The sequence below is a fragment of the Quercus suber genome, unplaced genomic scaffold (assembly GCF_002906115.3).
Source record: "Quercus suber isolate HL8 unplaced genomic scaffold, Cork oak 2.0 scaffold_347, whole genome shotgun sequence".
Taxonomy (NCBI): Eukaryota; Viridiplantae; Streptophyta; class Magnoliopsida; order Fagales; family Fagaceae; genus Quercus; species Quercus suber.
In genome coordinates, this window is record NW_027069799.1 from 773,423 (window position 1) to 794,224 (window position 20,802).

Genomic DNA, 20,802 nt, shown 5'->3' on the forward strand with positions numbered 1-20,802 from the left:
GGGCGATGCTTGCCTTTTCACTGGGTCATTCTAAAAAAAAATTACTGCACAATGAACTCACCCGAATTCACCCAAGCTTCAGATGAACCCAGAGTCAAAGCTCCTTCTTCCTCAGGTTACTTGCACGATCAAAGCCCAGATGATTCTCGGTCTAGAGTCTCAAGCGAAGCGCATTGCATTATGTAGGATCTTCGACGGTGTGAGTAACAGAAAACATTGGGGTGGGTTACGGAGCACTTATAGTCAGAATCACAGATAGACAAAGTGTCAAAATTTAAACCACGGGTGGGCACATAGAATTAGAGACAAACCATAGATGGGCAAAGTGTAATTATCCAAAATGAAAAAGTAGCATTTTAAGAAAAAGCTTACTTAAAACAACAATAACAGGAGTGAAAAATGTAAATTGCCGAGGCTTTTTAAGCATTTCTTCTTAAAGAAATACAAATACTACACTTGTTATTTGTGTACAGTCAGGTTTTGAGAGTACAAAGCAATTTTCGTGAAGGTAAAACTTAAAAAAGAAAGAAAAAGTGCAGACGGTAATTATGCCTATGAAGGGGTTATATACACGGCCTTGTTATTGCTGCCTTGGTTGCATGAACGATAGCTGTATGATTACAAACATAATTCTCGGCCTCTTAAAATCACAGCCGAATAAGTCTTTAATCTTGTACCAAGAATCCATATTTTTGTCTTCCACCAGGATTCTCTTCTCTTTATAGTTCACAGTTTTATTTTTAACTTCCTTCTCCGATGCCTGGACTTTTATTCCAGATGCGCTGTTTTCCCTTTCCATGGTTTGAGAATCTGAAACGAACAAAGCAAGCTTGCATCCACACTCATCAGGGCACCCGCATTATTAAATTCTCCACAATAGTTTGGTGCTGAAAATATGGTAACCAGCTGCCTCTCTGCAAAGAATTCGTAACCATCTTCAACCACCTGTCAACCATTTTCTTTCAATTCATTAGGCTACATATATATATTCATTAGGAAAAGCTTAGGTTCTTTATGCAACATAAACAATGTAATCTTTTTCTAAAGACAATAAATTCAACCGGAATAAATGTCAGTGAGACAACTCTTTTCTTAGTGTTCATTCACAACATAATTAACATGATGAAAGACCTGGTGAGCACGGCATATGAGATCAAGATCGTGTTTCTTCAAGAACTCAGTCACCTTGTCAGCTCCAAAGGTATAGGAAACACCTCTATCATTCTCACCCCACCCTTTAATGTCTCTGTCAGGATCAGCCCAAAGGAGGTCACACAAGAGCCCCTGGTCTGGCACATCAACTGGCCTTTGTATAGCTCGTATCTGATCCAATCTCTCCATTTCTGGTGAAAGCCCACCATGCATACACAAGATTTTTTCATCAATCACTGCAGCTACGGGCAAACAATTGAAGGAGTCAGTGAATATCTTCCAGAGACGGACACTGAAGCGGCGCTTGCACTCATCATAGAATCCATAGATTCTGTTGATAGATGCACATTCATGGTTTCCTCGAAGGAGGAAAAAGTTGTCAGGGTACTTGATTTTGTAAGCAAGCAGAAGGCATATTGTCTCTATGCTTTGTTTTCCTCTGTCCACATAGTCTCCAAGGAACAGGTAGTTTGCATGTGGTGGAAAACCACCATACTCAAACAGTCGCAGCAGGTCTGGAAATTGACCATGTATGTCACCTGCACCCCAAACAAGCCACCATATTATTCCTTAGCTACAACTACTGTGTAACATTATTTTAAGAGCCTTGATACCTAAATATAAAAATATAAAAACTCTCACTTCTCAATACTTACAAACAAGCCACTTTACCATTCCCTAAGAATGATTTTTTACATTATTTTGAGTGTTTAATTTAATTTACTCCAAGGACAGGCAGATTAGTAAGTTATTCCTTACCTCTCAAACCAAATTCCACCCTTTTGATCTGAAATTTGACTTATGAAAAGAACATAGATCAACCGTTCGGTTCTATATTTAAAGCACAATGTAGTTAGACTTAGAGATGGTGCCTCGTATTCTAATACGAAAAGGTAATACTAGTCTCTGGAATAAAGGTTATGTTGTAAACCCTATTCTTTTTGCTATATGGACATAGTTACACCATCAAGCCACGTTAATTTTTTGTGTTATTTTCTCTCCTTTTTTTTTTTCTTTACTCCTCACTAAATTGTATAGATCAACAATCCTCAACACCCATTTTTAAAAAAGGGTTACTGAAAGTAAACTCACTCTAATTTTCTTATTTCTTTAGTACGTTAGAAACCTCAGAATCTTTCTTATAGAGTCTCTTTGTTAAAAACTTGTACCAGATTCCTTTACAGATGTTGTCACCTTCAGCAATTCATATATGACGATAATGATCATAATCCTATTGCAAAATAAATCAATGGTAGATTAATTGTATCAAAAGAAAATAAATGCAATTATATAGACATTTAATTCTGATAAAATTCTTTTGACAATGATCATAGAACGGTTGGGGAGGCTTCTTTCGATAAGAAAAGGAGGGCAAAAATTAAAAATAAAATCTGATGGTAAAATTTGATATCAAGAAGCTGGCATTTCCCAACCCCATCTGTTAAAAACGCTGGTTCTTCATGCTAATGCATAAAATTAAAATCGGATTTTACATGATGTTGGGTTTTATTTAAAACAATTGTTATTAAAAGGGAGGGGGGCAAATCAATCTACCATGTTATGCGAATTCTGTATCTCAAATGCCATAACACGGGACAATGAGATTCCTGAAAGCAACAACAAATGGGGGGAATGCTTTTGGTTACACAAAACAAAACAAAAGATAGGTGAGAATAATAGGATGAACAAAAGAAGAAAGAAAAAGGGTGAATGAAACAATGTTTACATACCACAAACATTAACGGGAGCCTCTAATTCAAGAAGAATAGGCTGCCTGAGGAAGACTTCCTTGGCAGTAACGCAAAGTTGGCGGATTTCCGACTCTGCAAGCTGAATCCTTTTCCCTCTACTCTTCCTTCCTTCCAACAACCTCTCTATCAGCCCATCCAATCCGTCCATTCCCCTCCGACCCCCACCCCTCCTCCCACTACTACTACCCTCTTTATCAGCCAGCTGATCCGTTTTTTTTTTTTCCCTTCTCCTTATTTTTTTTTTAAATTAAAAAAAGAAAAAAAAAAAAAAAAAAAAGATGGTATATCTGCTGTTGATACTATATATCAGAATCAAAATGACGACAGACACAGAGAAAAAGAAAAGAAAAGGGAAAAATGATTAGCTAACAATGTTAGCAAATTTTGAGACAGAGAGAGAGACAAGAGGTTTGGCTAAAGAATAGGAGAAGTTGAGACATATATGGGTTTTAGATTATATTGTGACTGCATTTTGTTATGTCTTGAATGGTTGTCATATGTAAGGTTTTACATTTTGCCAACTGTTGTGGACAAGAAACAATAAGCACCCCTCCCTTTCCCCGATTTACATGGTCCATTCCACCCAGTCACTTTCTTTCTTTCTTTCTTTCTTTTCCTTAATTGAATTTGTTTAAAATAATTTTTGCATTACTGTCACCGAAGACATAGACAACTTATACATCATCGCTGGCAACTTTTGCTAACTAAGATCCACCGTTGACGCTTGCCAAGCTTTTTGCTTAACTGCTACTCTTTTTTGCTAAATCAAGCAACTACCAACTAATCATGTTTTAGTTGAACCGCCACGCTAATATTTCATCCACCACAACATATTCCTTCTATTTCTTAATAGTTTCTCAAACATCATCAGCCCCGAAAGCATGCAGTAACCTTAATAAAAACAAAACAAAACATTAACAGAAAAAACAGTCATCGTAGCCACGTATGCTTGATCTATACGTAAAATTATGTAGCAAGCAGAGGATTTAAAACTCATGCTTTGATTTGGCCCACATCGGAAGATTCGGAACCCATAACCAATTTAGAAACAAAGATTCCTTGCATCCACTAGAAATTATTGATTTAAATATACTGACAAAATAACATTGAGCAATGGCATTTGTTTCTATAAACATAAATATGAAATCAACGAAGTTTACCAACACGGAGGAACGTCGTATATGAGAGGGGAAGAGAGAAGGGAGACTACTACTTGGGGATGAGAACGTCGCAAAACGGGTGGGTCAATCGAGTTTGCAGGTCAAACGGATCGCAGTTCAAAACGGATCATTTTTAAACAAGTTTTTTTTTTTTTTTTTTCAATTACAAAAACAAATCAATGACAACTTGTTTAGAAAGAATGAATAAATCAATTAAGTAAATGAATTGCATTTAATGCTACTTGTTAATATCCTTTCAATTCTGATAGTTTTGAGTATGACAAAAATTATTTATAATCATAAATTCATGATGGCAAAAATCTTTAATGTTAATAGTTTACTGTCAAAATGCATATAATTACAAGTTTACATCTTCAAAAAAAGATAGATTTTAAAACAAACAAAACAAGTAAGCTTTCAAAGTAGCAAGTTATCGATCTTCTTAAGTGCACATGTTCCTGTTGCATTTAAAATAATAGTAAAGTTAGATTACTTAGAAAGATAAACTAAACAAAAAAATATTTAAAAATAAGCCTAACATATTAAGTAAAGAAAAATAAGTAAATATTTTATAAGAATTACACCTTAATCTCAATCTACTCAACGTTGGTGATTCAGCACTGCAAATATTCATACTTGCAAATTGTAGTTCAAGTTGGCCAATTTTGTCAGCATCTTCATCTACAATACAATATTTTAATATAACTTAATGTACCATGAAAGCAAATTAATAAAGAATTAAAATTGTATAATTATGACTGTAAAAAAATTAAATTACCTTCAAATCCATATAGCCAACTTTTAGTACACAACGTAGCTTCCACATTTTCAGGTAAAAGATATGATTGACACGGAGTAAGAATTTTTTTCCCAATGCTAAAACTTGACTCAGAAGTAACCGTTGTTATTGGAATGCTCATGAGATCCCGTGCCATTAAAGAGAGCTTTGGAAACCGATTGTAATGCTCTTTCTACCAAGAGAGAACTTCCAACTTTAAATTTTGCTTTTTGTTAAGTCTAGACTCTTCTAAATACAAGTCCAACTGAGATTTTTTTGTTTTAGCACCACGACCATTTTCATTATGATGAAATTTCTAATCATTAAAAAAAATTGCAATGAAAAATAATACCACAAAATATTACAATCCATATTATTAAAAAAAAACGTAGCACAACATATAACAAAATGCAATTTACTTAAAACTAAAAAAGTGTGGAATGTGTGAAGAAGGTCAGAGGTCGAAGGCGCAAGAAAAAGAGTAGAGGATGAGGAAATGAATTGAGGAAAGGAAGCTTTGTGGTTTGGTTTGTCAGGTTTGTGTTTGTGCATTGTCCATTTGTTTATGCTTTTTTGGCTTTGGACAATGGACTACAGCTCAGCTAGTATTGACTATTGAATGAGATTTTTTTTTTTTTTTTTTTAAATGGTTGTCTTGACTTTTGATAGCCTTGTGTAACATATTGTCTTGTTTCATGTCAAGCACGCTCTGCGTCTTATTGGTTGTGATGAATTAAATAGTCATTCTCTCATATCATGTCTTGATAATAGTTTTAATTATTTATAATTTTATATCTATAATATATTGCTTATTAGTTTTGGTACTTTGTGCTTTATGCACCTAATATCATAATGTAATTTAAATATTTTTTTAATGAATTTTTTTTTAATAGATCGGGTCACAAATTATTCAGGTCAGGTCAGGTTGACCCGCTTTTTTTTTTTTTTTTTGAGTACCAAAACGTGAAATAGGAAACGCACCGCAACTTTCAGTGTTATCCAAACCGGCACAAGATTTACCGCAACACAACTGGTTCTTGATGTGGCTTTCTCAACTGAAAAGCAGTCTAAACAGAACAAAGATGCAAAAGCAAGTTTTGGCCTGATTGATATGTTGACTACTGCAAATATATGTCTTACAGTCATCTGAATAATATGCCATAAAACAGTCTCTCTATCGACAAAGCAACTCATGTGGTTTTTGACACAATAATGCTGCGTTTCGTCTCATAGATTGTCTACAACAACCCAAGACTCAGAAAACATGTTCAAGCCTAATTTATAATTCGCGACGGCAAATTGGGTCTGTTTAGTAATCATCTGTATACAATATGCTTATAATACATCTTTCTCTAGGGCCATACCCTTTCTAGTCTATTTATTCATTAGCAGATCTGTATTGCACATCCTGTTACTGCTAATTGAGAGATCTGTATGGTTCCTCCAATCAAATTTTGTGGACAATTTTGCAAAAAGGGAGCACTTCTTAAGCTTAAAAATCATGAAACAGTATGAAATAATAAATTTTCAACAAGAAAGAATCACAATCTTCATGGAGCAACTCATCCCAACAAGAACCAGTACATTATCCTTCATCCCTTATTTATGAGAAAATATCTTGTACATCTGACATATGCATCATCTCTCTCACAATCATGTGATTCCTACTAAGTATGGAATCCACATGTTTGTAAGAGAGATCGTGCATATATCCAATGTATGAGATAATTAAAACTACTTACTTACAAGGGAGAAGGTGCCATTTGGTCCAAACTCCAATTCTCCAAAGACCACTGACACCCCACCCTTGCACTCTGGTGGCTTTACTCCCCAGCATTACTCAAAGACTAATACCTAAAAGAATAAGAAAAAGGAAAAAACTGCCAGATAGAAAAACACAGTAAGATTTTAAGTTGTAAATCACATACAACAAAGTTCAAATCACCAAGATGATGACAACTGACTTCACCAAGTATCAATTGATAAAGTCAGCCTCTCAACTTAAACACATGAAAGTAAATTCCCAGCATATACTATATAACACCACAAGAAAAATACAAGTTCAGACTATCTCTGATTCTCGAAGCTAGGCAACACAATTTCAGAATTGTGACTTGTCAAGGCTGTCAAAATAGGGATGGTCAAGTGCTGCTTTGGCTGAGATTCTTTCAGCTGGGTCATATTTAAGCATTTTCTGCAAGTACAAACAGAAAAACTGTAAGTCACACAAAGCTGAAACAAACAAAAGGGGGCATATATAGATAATTAGCATTCATAATGCAGCTAACATGAGGTTCAGTAGCATTCTAAGAACAATGAGAAGACAAAGCATGAGGTTCTGCTAACATTCTAGGTTCAGCAGCGTGTTAAATTATTTTGTACTCAACTAATTTATTTTTTTAAAATAATGATAAAACTAAATAGGTCAACTATACTAAACAAATGCAAATATGGGAGATGATGAAAACCTATTTGGTCTATCACATCACTTCTAGGGTCTGGACTATATAAAAGATAGGCCAAGAAAGAAGAACTTTGCTAGATTTGACAAGTTGTAGTCACAACTATGAGATATAATAGAAGATTTAGGATCATACTAAAAAGCTAGCAGATTATTTGCCCCTCAGTAACGATGAAGAAAAAGCTTTTGCACGGTCTCATATCTTAGTATTTTAGAATGTAAAATTGATTTCTACAGTCTACACATAAGGTGAAATGCATGAGCTGGCAAAAGGATAAGGGAGACATCCCCAAAGGAGTGTGTGAAATTCTCTATGGTTAGAATTAAGATGCAATTAGCATTACATTGTATTGTAATTAAATTCACAATTTTCTAAGCAGATGAATAATAGTTAAATGATGAAATTCAGTCTTCCCTAAAAGCATAAAGTTTTGGGACAAAATGATAATTTCATCATAATAGAAACAAAAAGGGGTTGCAGGAAATTGAATAATATAATAGGGCCATTTGGTGGAAGGAAAGAGGAAGAAATGCGTTACCGAAAGCAGGTCAACACCATCAGGTCCCAAAGAAGGAACGGCACGTGCCAAGTTCTGTGCTTCCCATTGTGGATACGCGTGCCAATCCCGGAGAGTAGTAACTCCACCCCACTGCTTCTCTGTGGGAGTGCCAAGCAACCTGAAATTCAAATCAATCAATTTTTATTTTCATTTTAGAATTATTAGTAATAAAACAAAAGCAAATCAAATCAAATCAATCTTGTAAGAGACCTGAAAATATGAAGCAATTGCTGGAACTCGGAGTCGCCAGGAAAGAGAGCCTGACGCCTTGCCATCTCAGCAAAGATGCAGCCGACGGACCAGATATCAACGGCGGTGGAGTAATGAGTGGATCCGAGTAGAACCTCCGGAGCCCTGTACCAGAGAGTAACGATCTCGTGCGTGTAACTCTTCAGAGGAACGGTGAAGGCGCGTCCGAGTCCAAGATCTGCGATCTTGAGAATCCCCCTGTCCTTGTCGACCAGCAGATTCTGGGGCTTGAGATCGCGGTGGAGAACGCCGTGGGAGTGGCAGTGAGCGACGCCCTTGCAGAGCTGGTAGAGGAAACTCTGAACCAGGGAAGGAGGGAGGGGCCGAGGGTTGGCGCACTTGCGATGAGAGTCGATGAACTTTTTGAGATCGGTTTCGAGGTACTCGAAGACGAGGTAGAGGAGAGGCTTGCCGTGCTTGTTGAGAGAGTGTTCGACGCAGAGGAGGCGGACGACGTAGAGAGATTGGGAGAGCATTTGGAGCAAGGAGACTTCGCGGAGCGCCGTCGGGGGAACGCCTTCTTCGTCCATTTCGAGACGGGTTTTCTTCAGGGCGACCACTTCGCCGCTCTCCTTGTCTTTAGCTTTGTACACCTTCCCGTACGTTCCTTCTCCCACCTTCTCCAGTTTCTCGTACTTTTCCATTGTTTCCGATTTTGATCTTCTTCTTCTTCTCTTTCTCTCTGTTTGTTGTGCAAATTCAAATTTATAAAAAGGGGGGAGAGAAAGAGGGAGTCAGTGGGGATGATGGATTTGTTAATTTTTTTTTTAGCACACTCGACACGTGTGACTTGGCTGGCTGTCCCTCTCCCTCCCTCGCTCCCTTCCTGATCTTTTGAATTTTGAAATTTGAATTTGTTTGATTCTCTTCTTCTGCCACCTCTTTATTTTGCAAAATTACCGAATTACTTATTTGGTTAAAAGTTAACAGATAAACATTAGTTTATAAAATATTTTTTTAAAAAAATTTTATGGAAATTAAAAAAAAAAAATTTCTTTTATGGTTTTTATATATTTTTCATGAAAGTAATGTTATCATATTAAAATTTTTTAAAAATAATTTATTAACAATGGTTCTACGGGCACTTACTAATAAGACTCTCAATTATTTAGTAAAGGGATGCATGAATTGGGTTAGATTGCCAACAGGGCTTGGCTCAACTAGTAAGGCTCGAACACTTCATTTAATCCACTTAGTTTCGAGCCTCGTTGCTAGTAGGAGTTCATTGGTGGGCATCCACACTGGTTGGCCCAAGGGCTTTAACCTTAGCGCCCTACTCGGGGGCTAGCGTAATGAGGCCTTGAGGGGTTATCTCAATTCAGCCCCACCATGGATGGCTTGAAAAAACTACTAGAACTAGAAAACCCCTCGACCTAACTCAGCCCAACTTAGCCCATTATAAGGGTCCAACCCAACCCATTTGGGGTTAGGTTGGACTCATGGCTTGGATAAGTTTTTATTTTTATTTTTCTTTCTTAAAAAAATTAAGCATTCGAATAGCAATAGCAAGCAAATTACAAGTGTTTGCTGCCCTTGCAATCTTCTAAAAATTCTAAGCATAGCACCATACATAAATTACTATACCAACACAAATAATCAAACCAAATAGATTTATCTCAACTCAATTGAGAATCAAAATATAATAGCAACAATATTACAACTATTTTCTACCATCTACCATTAGAAAATTCTAAGCAAAGGAACCATCATACACAAATTATCAAACCAATTGACATTTAGTTAGTAAGAAATCAAATAGGCCTAACCCAACTCAATTATGAAACAAAATAAACATAAACTAGTTTTATGAGTTACAAGAAAATATAAATGGAGACTTATGTGGCGTTTGATATGGGGTAATGTTTTAGAATTCCCAAAAATATTTAAAGATTCTCAAATTTGGTTGCAAATCAGCTAGGGAATCAGATACCAAGAGAATCTAGATTCCCCCTTTAAACCCCTCTGTTGGGAAATTTAGACCCTAGTTGATAGAATTAACAAGTTTTAAATCCAAGTTGTTAATTAGATTTATTATCTATAAAACTTGTTAAAACAAATAAACATCAATATCATGTCAAAATCATATGTAGCGGAAAAATAAATAAGACAAGATATGATGATTTAGGAAACCTAATGAAATCAACCAGTTTCACAATAAAAAACCTGGGGGGAAACCTTCCCAAAAAACAATCCACTATAGTAAAGAGAAGTTTTAGATCTAGTACAAACCCTTTGTCCCTAGACTCTATAATCCCCGTAGTTGAACTCACAGTAGAAACTTTCTACCGCTTCAGAACCTCTGAACTCTTCAATATATGAACTCTACCTTTTTGATGTTGCACGAATCCCAATACGTGACTAACTCTTTTGCACGAATCCTAGTACATGACTCACTCACCAACTTGAGAAAGAAGAATATTGGCTGCAAAGTTCTTCACTTCATCAACAATGAAGATCAAGAAGCACTTGGTTACAAAACTCTAAGGCACAAAGACGCAGTAACTTCTTTCAGAGAGAATAAGGTATCGGTCACCTTTTGCTTATATTCTTCTTGTATTCTTTTATGTGACGGCCTCTAAAATAAGCCTTATATAGGTTTAGGGTTGTGAGAAAAGAAACCCTACACAAAAACAAAAGCCTGGTCCAAAAATCAGATCTGAAAATTCTGATTTTTCGTAACCTCGATCGATTGGGAGGTGTCGAGTTTTAAACCTTGATAGATAGCTAGGTGTCGAGGAGGTGTCGAGAAGCTGTTGAGGGGACATGAGCTTTTTCAATTGATCTACTAGCTGTTGAGAAGGTGTTGAGATTGCAATAAGAAACACCTTAAGAGCTCGATAGATAGCCAGCTGTCGAGAGGTGTTGAGTAGTTATCGGGCTATCTGTCCGTAGGTGTCAAGCTATCTGTCCAGATTTATTGTTCCTAGACTCTACAATCTCCGTAATTGAACTCACAGCAGAAACTTTCTACCGCTTCAGAACCTCTGAACTCTTCAATATATGAACGCCACCCTTTTGATGTTACACGAATCCCAATACGTGACTAACTCCTTTACATGAATCCTAGTACATGACTCACTCACTAACTTAAGGAAGAAGAATATTGGCTGCAAAGTTCTTTACTTCATCAACAATGAAGATCAAGAAGCACTTGGTTACAAAACCCTAAAGTACAAAGATGCAGTGGCTTCTTTCAGAGAGAATAAGGTATCAGTCACATTTTGCTTATGTTCTCCTTGTATTCTTTTATGTGACGGCTTCTAAAATAAGCCTTATATAGGTCTAGGGTTGTAAGAAAAGAAACCCTACACAAATACAAAAGCCTGGCCCAAAAATCAGATCTGAAAATTTTGATTTTCCATAACCTCGATCAATTGAGAGGTGTCGAGTTTTAAACCTCGATAGATAGCTAGGTGTCGAGGAGGTGTCGAGAATCTGTCGAGGGGACAGGAGCTTTTTCAATCGATTCGCTAGCTGTTGAGAAGGTGTCGAGATTGCGATAAGAAACACCTTAAGAGCTCGATAGATAGCCAGCTGTCGAGAGGTGTCGAGTAGCTATTGGGCTAACTATCCACAGGTGTCGAGCTATCTGTCTAGATTTATTGAACACCTTTTCTTCACTTGTTTCTTGGTCCAATCTTCATGGTTTTAATACTAGACTTGAACAACATGTTTCTTCAAGTATTAAACATAACTTAGATATACCCAAATACAAGTAAAGTGCGTTTTGTCAAAGGATTAGCCAACTACATAAAAGCATGACATATGTTCTTAACATGTGAATCACATATGTCCTAACAATCTCCCCCTTTGGCAATCTGTGACAAAACCACAACAAATAAATGAATATATGAGAGAAGTCATAAATCACTCAATTCATATTCACTTGTTGAATACAATAAAATCTATTCTAACACAAACTCTTGAAAAACTTTGCAAGAAGAGAGTTCATGGCAAGAAAGACTTTGACAACCTGCATTTCTGAAACACTTTAAACAAAACTCATTAAGATATCTTAATGTGAAACAGAAATAATAGATTGCATACAAGTATAAGAAACATGTGTATAAAGATAGAAAAGAAACAACACATGTAAAGGTAGGTAAAAGAAACATACATCAACATATATCAAAGATAAGCATAATGTATGTAAACATGGTCATAAGACCCAAGGTACAAGAAGAAGGAGGCAAGCACTCCCCCTAACAAGATGAAACACAACTCCCCTAACAAGGGCATGTAGTTCTCCCCCTGACATGTAGAATCTTAAAAAGAAACCACATATTCTCCACAATTTCTCCCCCTTTTTGTCATGATTGACAAAGGGTACAAGAAGTTAGAAAGTTTTACTTGAGAAACATAAAAATAATCAAGGATGATCAAGGGGGTACAAAGAATCCATATAAATGCATGAATGTAATGAAACAAAATGCTATGGATGACAAGATAAAAGAAGGAAGATTCTTTTAGAGGAAGATTTTTTTTTAAAGGACTTGGTAGTTCACATTCAAATTTAAGAATAGAATGGGAAAAATAAATAATTCATTTAAGATTCCTGGGAATAAACCAAATATTATCATCTCACATTCCTAGGTAGGGATGTCCACGGATCGGTCCGAGTTGGGTTTGTGCCCAACCTAGAACCGACCCGATGGAATTGGATTTTGGAAAAGCTCACCCACCGTCGACCGCCGGAGTAAACAAGTTGAGTGGATTAGACTTTAACGGGTAGCGGACGGGTCGGTTGGCGTCAATGATCTGAGAAAACAGCGAGGAAACTGCAAAAAAAGGTGAGAAAAACCTAGATCCGACAAAAATCTCATTGGAATTTATGAGATTTCGCCAGATCTAGTGGTAATCTCACCAGATTCGATGAGATTTCGCTAGATTCAGTCAAAATCTCGTCGGATCTACATGAAACAGCGCTTGGATCCAGGTTTTTTCGCTGAGATTTGGGTTTTTTATCGCTGGAATTTGGGTTTTTCGCCAGATTATAGGTTTTTCGTCAGTCGGTTTAGGTTTTTCAGGTTTTGGGGGAGAGAAACTGAAATCGACCCCCCAGAGTCAGTTTTTGGTGGAGAAAATCTGTCACCGACCGCCAGAGTAGGTCGGGTCTGCCGGTTTCGGATCGATTCTGATCGGGTCTCCGGGTGGGCCGGGTCACCGGGTATGTTTGGACAGCCCTATTCATAGGAATCTTAAGAGATTCCCAATGAAACCAAACATAGGAATAGCTACATTCTTAGGCATCCAGATTGTAAGGAATTACATTCCTAGAAATCTGGATGCCAAAAATAATGTAGAATTTCCCGTACCAAACATCACATTAGGGTTTTGTTTTATATTAGGGAAAGGGGCAAAATAGTAATTAATAAAAACTATAGATATAATATTAATATGGAGGTGGATTAGGTGAATATACTGACATGAACTTAATCCAATCCACACACAAAAAAAAAAAATCCAACCCACCCATTGGATTGGGTAGAACCGGTCTCTTATCATATTAGCCCAATAGGTCTATTGCCAAAATAAAGAGCAATCACATCAATAAATATATAATAGTGTAAGGGGTGAATTTTGCATATCGAACTCCAAACATCATCCGCATTAGTCTATGTAAACTTATGTAAATTTGGATTGTTATGAAATAGATGATCTCATAATGAGTATTTTTGAAATATAGTTATGTTAAAAAAAAAAAAAGATTCTTATGTTAAAATAAACCAAAAAAAAATATTGTATGAACTGATACAAATGTAAATGTTCTAACAACCCATTAGAACTTATTCTCAATTACAAGATCTAATTCCATTCTCTTTTTATTTTTAGTTTTCTCTTTCTTTTTCTTTTCCAAGCCTGTTTGGTCTTCTTCGTCTTGCTCAATTTCTTTTGTGTTTTTTTGTGCTTCAGGTGGGTATCGTCCTTTTTCTTTACCATAATTGGGAACAAATATGAATTTCCAAATATACTTTAGGCATGTGATGCATTTATGGTGTGAACATTTTTGTTTAGTCTTTCTCTAACAATTAACAAGCATGAAATTTTATTATCAGTCATCATAGTTCACAACAGCAACTCAAACTGGCCTACTAAAGCAGGTACGTAAGTACGTTGATAGAACTAGAAGTATAGAACAAGCCTGTTAAGCTTAAGCCTTTTGAGCTGAAAACCATTCAATCTAAATTCTAAACAGGAACGTTTAATACAAACCGAATCATGACAAAAATCATATTAAGAAAAGATAGAACAAAAACTCCATTTTAACCATAACTGTTCTGTAAACCTCCACAGACAGCCCAAAATACCGAAGCCACCATACCCGTGACTGTTTCTTTTTTAGTAAGAAATAAAAACTTATTTATCATGATAGCATGCCATACTCCGCAGCCTTCTGAGTTGCATTGTAACCTATATCTAACTCCACGCATTAAAGAAACAAATCTTTATGCTGCCCTAGATATCAACAACTTCAACAAGGGTTGGCTCATAGTCACTAGGAGCCTCAAATCCATGGAGATTCATAACAGTTGCAGCAACATTGGCAAGCCCACCAGTAGGAATATCCCTGCGGAATCTGCAACCAGGTGCTAATCCAGGACCTCCAATTGCAATTGGCACCTAAATAAAGAGAAAACAAAAATACAATGTTTTAGAACTTGAGAAGCAACATCCATCTAGTTAATAGTAATAACAACGATGTTGACTGATAAATAAACAGTCAATAACAATTAAAAATCCTAGGTGCAGCGTGCAATCTGTAAAGCCCAAAAAAAAGTGTTTCATTACTTGGGTGTTTCAAGTAAAAAGAATTCAATGAACTTACCGGCTGACAAGTATGAGAAGTGAGTATTTGAATTTTATGACCCTTGTCAAGAAGAGGTTGCCCTGATTTGTTTCTCTTCATCATGTCCTCAGCATTACCATGATCTGTAGTAACAATATAAATTCCACCAACTTGCTCTATCGCATCAAGGATCATCTGCAATTTTTTCCAATTTTATAAACATTAGTTTATAATTTTTTTTTTAAATTTATGGAAAAATTTAAAATAATAATAATAATTTTTTTTTTATGGTTTTTTATATTTTTCATGAAAATAATGTTATCATGTTAAAACTTTCTTAAAATAATTTATTAATAATCGTTTTAAGGGCACTCATTAATAGGACTCCTAATTATTTAGTAAAGGTATGCATAAATTGGGTTAGATTGGGTTGAGGCCTTGAGGGGTTATCTCAATTCAGCCCCTCCATGGATGGCTTGAAAAAACTCATTAGAACTAGAAAACCCCTCGACCCAACTCAGCCCAACTTAGCCCATTATAAGGGTCCAACCCAACCTATTTGGGGTAAGGTTGGACTCATGGCTTGGATAGGTTTTTTTATTTTATTTTTTCTTAAAAAGAAACTAAGCATCCAAATAGCAATAGCAACCAATATTACAAGTGTTCACAAACGTCACTATAGGTCTTTTTTCCTCATCTAGCCCTCATTAAAAAAAAAAACCCAACCGAAAAAAAAAGTGCCTATAGTGGTGTTTGGAAAACGCCACTATAGGTCTTCTTTTTTTTTTTTTTTTTTTTTTTTTTTTTTTTTTTTTTTTTTNAGAAATACTAGCCAAATCCTTCTACAATTGAAACACTCTAGGTCCATTGCCTTGAGAAAACATGTCATTCAGAGTCTTCCAAACCTCCATTGCAGTCTTGCAATAAGTCATACTCGTACCAATTTTGGAGGAACAAAATTGAGGATCCAAGTCACAACTATGTTGTTGCAATAATTCCATGTTTACACAAGGATTGGAATCTTCGCCATTGTTGGAGTGAGAATCCCAGTTCCATCTATGAAACCGAGCTTACCCTTAACACTTAGGGCTCTCTCCATCAATCTTGCCTAGGTCGAGTAATTATCTCCACCAATCAGAGGTTGGGACACCAAAACAGCTCCAGGATTCTCTGTGTGGTGCAAGAAAAAGGGATGAGATTCATCAATGGTGATCGATGAACTTGAAGAATCTGAATTCACCATATCAATTGTGAGAAAGCAAGAAAATTTTCTCAGGAAAGTTTCTCGAGATCAATGAGAAAACAAGAAGACGTCTCAAAATCAAAAACAAGGAGATCTCTCAAGAAAATTTCTCAAAATCGAAGAGAAAGGGGAAAATTTTCTCGGGAAAATTTTCTGATTTGGAGAGAAAAGAAACTTCTAGAATCAAGGAAAAGAAAAAGCTAGGAAATTAGTGAAACTATGCTAGCTGCTCTAATACCATATTACAAAACAGAATTGGAAGAAAATGAAATGAATTCATTGATTCAAGTATAGTTACAACTTCTATATATATACAATGAGTGAAAGGAAAGTAATAACTAACTAACTTTCCCTCTTAACCCAGAAACAGAATTAACTAACTCATAACTAATAAATATAGCTATACAACTTGTAGTTCTTATATAGTACAATGCTATATGACATGTAGATTAAGTGCCCGTTTGGCTTGGGCTGATTTTCTGAAACGCACGTTTGTGTTTCAGCCTTTTTTTTTTTTTTCACGGGTTTCAGACTTTCAATCTACTTTTTTTTACTGTTCATTACTGTTGCGGCTACTGTTCAATGAACAGTAGCCGCAACATTTGACTTTTTCACACAAATTTTACTGTTTATGGACCCACAAATTTCACTTTTTAGCAACTTTTTCAATAAAAATGGGTCTTACGGTACTATTTACACGTTTAAAATTTATTTCCTACAATATTTTTCAGTTTTTAGCTGTATCCAAACGGACCCTTAAGTTTCATTTTATTCTTCAATTCTATCTTCACTCAATTTCTTCTTCTTCTTAGACTTGCTCCTAACAGACTCTGCAACTGATCTTGATTTGCTATCTTTACAGTATGTAACATTCATGAGAGGTTTTTTATGAAGTTCTAGTGATCATAATTGTACCAAAATCTTGATTTAATATTTATTGCAATTGCTTTCTTCCATTTGTATTGCTTTATTTCGATATTGGGTGCGCACAAGAGGATAACTAATTGCTAAGACAATTTGTCAACTATTTAATAATCAACTAAATACTAAATCAAAATTCATTAATTGAAGATTATGACTAAATGCCAAAACAAAATCTATTAACTTACTGCTAAGACCGTTTTCATATATATTGCTTTATTTGAACATTTTAATCGAAGATTTTTCCTATAGTGGCTTTTTTTTTTTTTTTTTTTTTTTGGTGGCATTTTCTATAAACGCTACTATAGGCATACCTATAGTGGCATTTTAAAACAATGAGTCTGTAGTAGCGTTTCCAAGGGCCTATAGCAGCGTTTTTAAAACGCCCACTATAGGTCTTGGTCTTACAAGGGCCTATAGTGACGTTTATCCTGGTCTTAAAAATGCTGCTATAGGTCTTAAATAAAAATAAAAAAATAACCAAAAAAATAAAATTATAAAAGGACCTATAGTGGTGTTTGACAAACGCCACTATAGGCACTTTTTTTTTTTTCAGTTGGGTTTTTTTTTTTTTTAAATAAGGGCTAGAGAAAAAAATAAATAAAAAAAAAAAGACCTATAAAAAATGAGGATAAAAGACCCATAGTGGCATTTATCAAATGCTACTACAGGCCCCTCGCTCCTATAATGGCATTTTGACAAATGCCACTATAGGCACTTTTTTTTTTTTTTTTCTTCAGTTGGGTTTTTTTTTTTTTTAATAAGGCTAGAGGAAAAAAAAAAAAAAAAAAAAAGACTGACGCCACTTCTTTACTATATATATATATATATATATATAAAGGACAAAATTTATTTTCAAACAAACTCCTCTTATCTCTTTTAAGTAGGCGCGGATTTTTTAAATCTAATTATTAGATTATATTTTCTTTATGCTTTTAATACATATGTTAAATTTTGTAATTGAATGTTAATTTTTATTCGATTAATAAATTTATTTTTTATGCATAAATTTATATCACAAAACTTGAAATTTAAACATTTGATTAATGATATAACTATTAATCTTTGATTCTCATGAAATTTTACAAATATAAAAATACTAAAAACATGTTATCATAGATTTTTAAAATTCATATCTAATAAAAAAAATTTAAAAGGTTTCTTTTCAAAATAAAAAAATAAAAATAATCTTTGAAAAGTTTTGAAAGATTGGCTTTGATTGCTCAACAACCTCGAGAAAATATCACATCGACAGATGTTCCGGAGTTGCATACTAACGAAGTTAATAATACAATGATTTTCATATGAATATACGACGTAATTTCACTGTTTTGAAATTTCCACGGTCTCAATTGGCAGAAGTGTACTTTTAGCCCCACGGCTTTGAAATTTTCATGGTCTCAAGCTCTCAATTGGCAAGAAGTACTGATTCTAGACGAAATAATTGACCAAGCTTGGAAAATGTATTATATATAATATTATAGTATGTGCATATATTTATTGACAGAAATTAATAATTCCAATCAAACAAAATCATTCATCAAAGCAATTGCTAATTGGCGCATTTAACACTAACGATTTGAGCTTCTAACTCGTACACGTTGGCTAAGCTCCCATTGGAGCATTTAACAATACAAAGTATGTTTTTGAAGCTGTTGGCTCTGTGTTTGTTCGCATTTCTCATATATGCTCCCATTGCTGAGGCCAGAATTCGACATTACAAATGGGAGGTAAAGTATGAGTACAAGTCCCCTGACTGTTATAAGAAGCTGGTCATTACAATCAATGGGAAATCTCCAGGACCCACAATCTTGGCCCAGGAAGGTGATACAGTCATTGTTGAGGTTACAAACAAACTATTATTAGAAAACCTTGCCATCCATTGGCATGGAATCAGACAGGTAGAATTTCAAGTTTCCAGATTTTCCTACTTGAACCAACTTTATATCTAAATTGATGTATTTAATTATTATTGTGTACGTGTATTCATCTGCTTAATTTGTTGTAGATTGGAACACCTTGGAGTGATGGAACAGAAGGGGTGACTCAATGTCCAGTAGTACCTGGGGACACCTTCAAATATGAGTTCAAGGTTGATAGGGTATGTGTTACTTCTTAGTAGCCTAAAGGCTAAAATCTCTGCAATTTTGTTTTTTTTAATGTTCACCCTGTTGTAACAACAATAATAACAAAGTCTTAGTTGTTGTCATTCAACAGATTAGTGAAAGGTCATAATTTATAATCTATGTTTTGCTTATGTGTAGGCTGGAACTTATCTGTACCACGCACACTATGGAATGCAAAGAGAATCAGGGCTATATGGATCAATCCGTGTATCAGTTCCTGATAATTTTACAGAACCATTTGCATATGATTATGATCGGAGTATCATCCTTACTGATTGGTACCACAAAAGCACTTATGAACAAGCCACTGGATTGTCCAACAAACCCTTTGTCTGGGTTGGGGAGCCTCAGGTAAATGGCACTAACTGTACCATATGTAAAAAATCGAGTTAGTGTTATATCTTGCTGTTATTCTATATCTAATAGTTATTGCTTCTATCTATTTTCAGTCACTTCTGATTCAAGGAAAAGGAAGATTCAACTGCACTAGTTCATCCCTCACAGCCGACACTTGTAATACATCAAATCCAGAATGCTCTCCTTATGCAATAACCGTAATCCCAGGAAAAACATACAGACTAAGGGTTGCTAGCTTGACTGCTCTATCAGCCCTTAGTTTTCAAATAGAGGTAACCTTTATGAACGCCTTCACCTTCAAATCATTTTATGCTATTCTTAGTTTATACGGATAATGCTACGAAGGTTCCTCAATTATAAACAAAAAAATGATGTCACAACTTACAACTACTACATATTTTTCCACATAAATCTTATAAAATTGATGCATCAACTTTTAAATGCAAAGTAGAAAAGTATTATAGAAATTTGAATGATGCTAAGATACTACAAATTTTACTACGTAAATGTTACTCCAGTTAGCTTAGCTGGTAAAGCCTCTGATAGTTGTATAAAAGATTTGGGTTCAATCCCTGCCTACACCAAAAACTGATAGGTGTTTTGGTCTGATAATAAAGAGTTATTATCAAGAACGGACGTCATAGATTGTAACTCTCTCAAAAAAAAAAAAAGATTTTTATCAATGGTTAAAATGTAATTCAACATTCATTTTATATAATATGAAAGTGGAAATAATCACATTCATTGTCTAGTAGTTTGTAAGTTTTTATAATAAAAATTAGTTGTAGTTTTAACATTTTTTTAGAAATCTATTTAATATGCCATTGATGCGACACCAATTATATTAATTGTCATTTCAATTTATAAGACTTTTGCAGTAAAATTAACGGCAATTTTTGCATTTTCCTTACAAACCATGTGATGTTTTAGTGTGACATGCATACATATGGCTTTGCAACCCACTGATGATGTGCATCCAATTTTGTTTTTGAGCAGGGTCATAATATGACTGTGGTAGAAGCAGATGGACACTATGTAGAGCCATTTGTAGTGAAAAACTTATTCATATACTCTGGAGAGACATACTCTGTGCTTATAAAAGCCGATCAAGACCCTTCAAGAAATTATTGGATGACAACAAATGTGGTTAGTCGGCCTCCTAATACCACACAAGGCTTAGGCTTTCTCAATTACTATCCAAACCATCCAAGGCGATCTCCTCCCACAGTTCCACCAACTGGTCCTATTTGGAATGAC

The 20,802-nt window shown here is 35.2% G+C and overlaps 3 protein-coding genes and 1 long non-coding RNA gene across 4 annotated transcripts; 1 reads left to right on the plus strand and 3 right to left on the minus strand.

Annotated features, from left to right (window-relative positions):
• Positions 1-393: 393 nt before the first annotated feature.
• On the minus strand, positions 394-3,493 carry LOC111984135 (serine/threonine-protein phosphatase PP1). The gene is made up of 3 exons (XM_024015761.2): positions 2,883-3,493; positions 1,132-1,691; positions 394-945 (listed from the first exon to the last, which is right to left on the minus strand). Exons 1-3 carry the CDS (start codon positions 3,049-3,051, stop codon positions 769-771), a joined length of 906 nt encoding a protein of 301 aa, XP_023871529.1. The 5' UTR covers positions 3,052-3,493; the 3' UTR covers positions 394-768.
• A 3,236-nt stretch (positions 3,494-6,729) lies between these two features.
• Positions 6,730-8,873, minus strand: LOC111984116 (cell division control protein 2 homolog C). Its single transcript, XM_024015738.2, has 3 exons — positions 8,073-8,873; positions 7,842-7,980; positions 6,730-7,035 (listed from the first exon to the last, which is right to left on the minus strand). The coding sequence occupies exons 1-3, from the start codon at positions 8,753-8,755 to the stop codon at positions 6,943-6,945; spliced, it is 915 nt and encodes a 304-aa protein (XP_023871506.2). The 5' UTR covers positions 8,756-8,873; the 3' UTR covers positions 6,730-6,942.
• Positions 8,874-14,442: 5,569 nt separating this feature from the next.
• On the minus strand, positions 14,443-14,991 carry LOC136061744 (uncharacterized). The gene is made up of 2 exons (XR_010623595.1): positions 14,938-14,991; positions 14,443-14,732 (listed from the first exon to the last, which is right to left on the minus strand). It is a non-coding gene; the product is annotated as an uncharacterized LOC136061744 (long non-coding RNA).
• A 3,582-nt stretch (positions 14,992-18,573) lies between these two features.
• On the plus strand, positions 18,574-20,796 carry LOC112023605 (L-ascorbate oxidase-like; the record flags this gene model as incomplete). The annotated part of the gene is made up of 5 exons (XM_065759945.1): positions 18,574-18,963; positions 19,071-19,163; positions 19,327-19,539; positions 19,638-19,817; positions 20,542-20,796. Coding segments are annotated over exons 1-5 (1,002 nt in total), but the record flags the coding sequence as incomplete, so codon positions are not given.
• Positions 20,797-20,802: the final 6 nt, after the last annotated feature.